At 39.1% G+C, this 4685-nt stretch overlaps 1 protein-coding gene across 1 annotated transcript; it reads right to left on the bottom strand.

The window, feature by feature from the left end:
- Positions 1-571: 571 nt before the first annotated feature.
- LOC145132955 (uncharacterized) lies at positions 572-4179 on the bottom strand. Its single transcript, XM_079067912.1, has 2 exons — positions 2949-4179; positions 572-1724 (listed from the first exon to the last, which is right to left on the bottom strand). The coding sequence occupies exons 1-2, from the start codon at positions 4010-4012 to the stop codon at positions 941-943; spliced, it is 1848 nt and encodes a 615-aa protein (XP_078924038.1). The 5' UTR covers positions 4013-4179; the 3' UTR covers positions 572-940.
- Between the last annotated feature and the right edge of the window lie 506 nt (positions 4180-4685).

The following is a 4685-nucleotide window of genomic DNA, read 5'->3' as shown; positions in this document are numbered from 1 at the left end:
AAATCATGAGCAACAACACCTCGAAGCACCCTCACAATCGCCTTCATCTCTGTTAACACCCATTGTATGCTATACAGAGAAGCACAACGACCCTCTGCGACCTACTTCACCATCATCGCTTCTTGTTTCAACCGGCAAATCACCACAATAAACTGCAGCCACCTGCTGCACATAACAGTTTCTGCCATCTGTATCAACTAGAACCTCGAAGAAGCCATTGCCAAACACCAGCCATTGCCAAACACCCGACTTTCGCTGTGATGGCAGCCCCGCACCCGAAGGCTCCTTCCTTTCGAAAGTCGACTCTCAAACCGACCCTCTTCAACCTTCGCTCTGATACCAATTGTTGGATCAGACCCTTGAAAACACACACAATCACACACACGTAATGTAGATTTTGAGTTTTACTACCTGAACGTTTTTCATTGATCTCACAAGTTACATTAAATAAGAAAAAAAACTTAATCCTAAAGAAAAGGTATCTAACCTACTATTGCTACGTGAACTTCCTAAAAGCTAGGAAAAACAACCTCTACTTGTGACCAAGTAAACTCTAATAAAACTTGTGCATAAAGAAATATAGTACCGACATTATATGACCAATTCAAGGTCTGACCAATTGAACCGTATCCGCAACTTCGACCCATGACCCGGGAAACCGATTAACCCAACAGACGATATGATTTATCATTTTTCAAACCTATATTATTTGTAAAATTAAAATTTATTCTGTTTCATAATCTTATAAATACAACTACTATAGCAATCATCCCAAACCAATACTTTCAAATTATTAAACACATCACCTCATGAGCCCTAAGATAAGCCACACCTAAGCCTTGGCGTCCATCATATTCCACCGATCGAAGATGATATTAGTTTCTTCATTTCTATTCCCAAATCAATTCCATTTTAGAGATTCCCTCCGGCTCAATTCCGACTACTGTTTGGCACTTTCCGATGTCGGTTGCTGAGGCGGCGACACTTGCGTCAACAACATGGCTGATGCCGGAGACATGGTCTGATACTGTGAAGGCAACGGTGCAGCCACTGAGTGGTGGTTCGAGTAATAAACCTGGTCTTGGGTCGGGTGGGCGTATTCATATCCGTACTTTCCACCACTCGAATTCGGCAATGGTGTAGGAGGATGATGAGGGATTTGAGAGACATTCACATACTGCTGTTGGAATTGGTTGCTTGGGATTTGAATCATCCCTGGTGTTGTACTCATCTGGACAGCGGTTTTGGTTGGGTAAAGTGGGGGGACGGCGGCAGAAGATGGAATGGCGGTGGGGTTGGTGGCGGCATCCGGTGGGTTGGACTGCATTTGCATACCGTATTGGTGGTTTTGCGATACTGGGAGAAAGTAGAGCGGGTATTGTTGGTGGTCCATTTGTGGTGGTGGGGCGTAGACTGGATAGTAAGATGAACCGGGTGGCGGTGGCTGGTTGTGGATGTAATGTGGTCGAGTTTGATAGAATTGTTGTTGTTGATCTTGGTTAAGTTGTTGTTGTTGTGGTGGCGGTGGTTGTGTGTCAGCGTAATCAGGGATTTGTTGGATTGGGATTTGGTAGTTCATGGTGGACATGGTGGCGGCGGTGGTGGTGGAGTAGACTTGTTGGGTGGTTGCTGGTGGAGTTCCGGTGTCTCTGGTTAACGAGGGGTTTGGATCTTGAGTGAATGTGGACTTCGAGTGACAGTTTGCCGATGCAATGCTGCTATCACTGTAAAACATTTTGATCATAACATAAAATTAGGAATACGATTAGTATTCTATTGAATGCGTATGCATTGGAAAGTTGGCAAACATTATGTTATAAATAAGGGTCATTTAACTTATTTCTTTATTCTTTATTTGATGTGTATTTTTGTACTTATTATATCATATTCTTAAGGGTTATTGACTAAAATTACACGTGGGGTGGGGTCTCTCCTATCATCATATAACCCGAATTTTAAGGAAAAAAAAAACGTTATAAAATTACAACAATATAAAAAATTTGTTTTTTAAGGTTATTTGTATTATAATGTTATAAAATGACAATAATGTTAAACAGTTTGTTTTTAAGGTTATTTAATTTTATAAACCGACAACAATTTTAAAGAATCTGTTTTTAGGTTATTTGTCTTTTAATTGTATTTAACGTACTATTTAACCTTTTTAAAAAGTTGGATTCATCATCAGAACATATTTCAACCGGTAAAAAAGGTTATGGCCTATTAATATACTAAAAATATAAATGTCCTATAAAACAAATTTCGTATTATTGCTTGTCATGGCATTAACACAAAAAATATCATAAATAACCCTCTAAATAATGAAAAAGACGTGCTAATTCATGACTTTATTTCTCGAACAAAAGCTTGCTAATTTTAATTACGAATTTGTGAATAGATTAAATCTCGCAAATGTTCTCGAGGTACCTCTTTTTTGCAGAATTGTTTCCTACAACGTTTACATTGTTTCTAGTTGATCATCTTCTTAGTTTTAAAATCCAAGTTTTTGGACTCGATTTGGGGGTTAGAAGGTGAAAATAATTGGTTTTATTAAATAAAATCTTTCGATCTAATTTAAGAATGGTTTATGTAAATCTTTAGTGAATCAAGAAAAGAGATTTTTTGTAAATCTTTAGTGAATCAAGAAAAGAGATGTAAAATATTCAAGAAAAGAATGAGTTTTTGTTATGTTCTTTTTGCAACAAAGAATTATTATTACGATAATAGTAGTAGAATTCGGTTTGCAACAAAGAATTATTATTAGGTAATTTAAAATAACTTTTCAAACTTATCGAAGCTCTCAAAATATTAAATTTAAGATGAACGTGTAAAAAACCATCTTCATGGAACACATTAAATCTTACACTAAATTTAATGTAATGAATTAAAAAAAAATATTCTGGTTAATTGAGTTGACATCAACGGGTAACAAACAGGGACAGGGGGTTTACCTGGCTATGGAATCAGGCGAGTGTAATCCATACGCGCCACCGTGCTTCGAGTCTGGCGAAGGCAAGTTGTAAGCATCATGACCAAACTTCCTTTGCACAGGCTGAAGCGGCAACGGCGGCTTCCTCATCCCACCACTGAGTGCTCCGTGATCGGATCTCTCATCATCCGAAACAGTCGTGCCACCTCCGGCGGATGTCACTACAGCAGCCCAACCGCCGACGTTATTCACAGGAACAGGCGGCGGAAGAACATTCACATTCAACTGTGACAACTGCTCATCCAGTCCCGCCATCTGATTCATCTGATCCACCCTCACCTTGATTGGCGGCAAATTCGACATTGAAGGAGATGAAGAGCTAGATCCAAACGACGACGTTGTTTCCACCAACGGAGAATCCGGCAAATTTAGCTGCACATCTAAACGACGACGTTGCATCTCAGATTCCGTGTAGTTATCTCTATCCTCTTGAGTTGTCCCATCTTTATGTTCAAGTAAGTTATCAATGGTGGCAGAATCCGACAACCCTCTAGGGAGCAGTCCGGCGCCGTTTAATGCATCAACAAACCACGTTTCAGATTTTGCATCGTCAAGTAACGATCCCATGGAAGCTGCAGTTTCGGGTTTTGATAGGAACAAGAATAATCTCAATCTAGCGGGTTTTGCTGAGGGATTAGATGCATTCAACCGATCATATTCTTCCACCATGTTATCCAGATCTTCATCGGTGGAGACAGATACAAGTGAATCAAGATCTTCACTTGGGAGCTGGTATTTGAGGCTGAACTGGCGGCCATTGAGGAGGGTGGTGGAGAGGCGGCAGCAAAGGTCTGCAAGTGAAGTGTGGCGATCGGCGACAACAATCCGGGTTTCACCGCCCATGTAACAGAGGGATTTGTCGTGGGGACGAGGGATGATGTGTCCACCGAAGCTGCACATCATTCGGAGTTTTGGTGGTGGTAGAGTTTCGTCCCACTGGCGGCTGGTGGGGGAGGAGACGGAGGAGGATTCTAGTGAGTCTTGGTAATGGTGGTGGAGGGCGGTGGTGGGTGGTGGAGGATCCATTCTTGGGTTTGGTGGTGGCCTTGAAGTGAAGATTAAGATGGGGGTATGTGCATGTAAGTAGAGAAGTGGAGATTGTGAATAAGAATTAAAAATTGGACAAGTGGGATTTTCGAGTAAAGATTAAGGAAGGTTTGCTGGTTGATGGTGTGATTAACAAATTTTCACCTTTTACCACTTGAAGCATAATGGAGTCCCGTTGCTAATTCCTTTGCTACGTCTTTTATATAAGCATCTTTAGAAACAATATTATCCATTTTTTTAAAAGCTTTAGGTTCATTAAATGGTTTAAGTATGAAAGTCGTTTATTAAGTTGCGAGTATGTTTTATCACTAATTAATATAATATTATAGATTCGGTTATATATGTGGTGTTAAATTTTTTTACATTATTAATAAAACCTCAAATTACGACGTGGAATAAAGAAATCAATATGAGCAAGGAGGGTGTGTTTGAACGTGAGAGTTTGAAAGTTTTTAGCTTTTAGTTTAAAAAAAAAAGATTGATTTTAGCAAAAACTTTGTTTGGATGTATCAGTGTTTGTAAAAGTTTTAAGTCTAAAAACTATTTCATGCGGCTTTTAGAAAAACTATTGAGTTTTTTTTTTTTAAATTAGTTTCCAGAATTGCTCTTCAAAATATATTTATGTATTTATCTTTTTAAAATAATTGTATTT

This window comes from Lactuca virosa, chromosome 8 (assembly GCF_052849685.1).
Source record: "Lactuca virosa cultivar CGN04683 chromosome 8, Lactuca_virosa_CGN04683_v6, whole genome shotgun sequence".
NCBI classification, from domain to species: Eukaryota; Viridiplantae; Streptophyta; class Magnoliopsida; order Asterales; family Asteraceae; genus Lactuca; species Lactuca virosa.
This window is presented reverse-complemented; position numbering and strand designations above follow the sequence as displayed.

Excerpts from the sequence above, each read along its gene's own strand:
- LOC145132955 (XM_079067912.1), bottom strand. The coding sequence starts at position 4,012 with ATGGATCCTCCACCACCCACCACCGCCCTCCACCACCATTACCAAGAC. Across the intron at positions 1,725-2,948 it reads TCGCCTGATTCCATAGCCAG|TGATAGCAGCATTGCATCGG; the intron begins GTAAACCCCCTG and ends AATGTTTTACAG.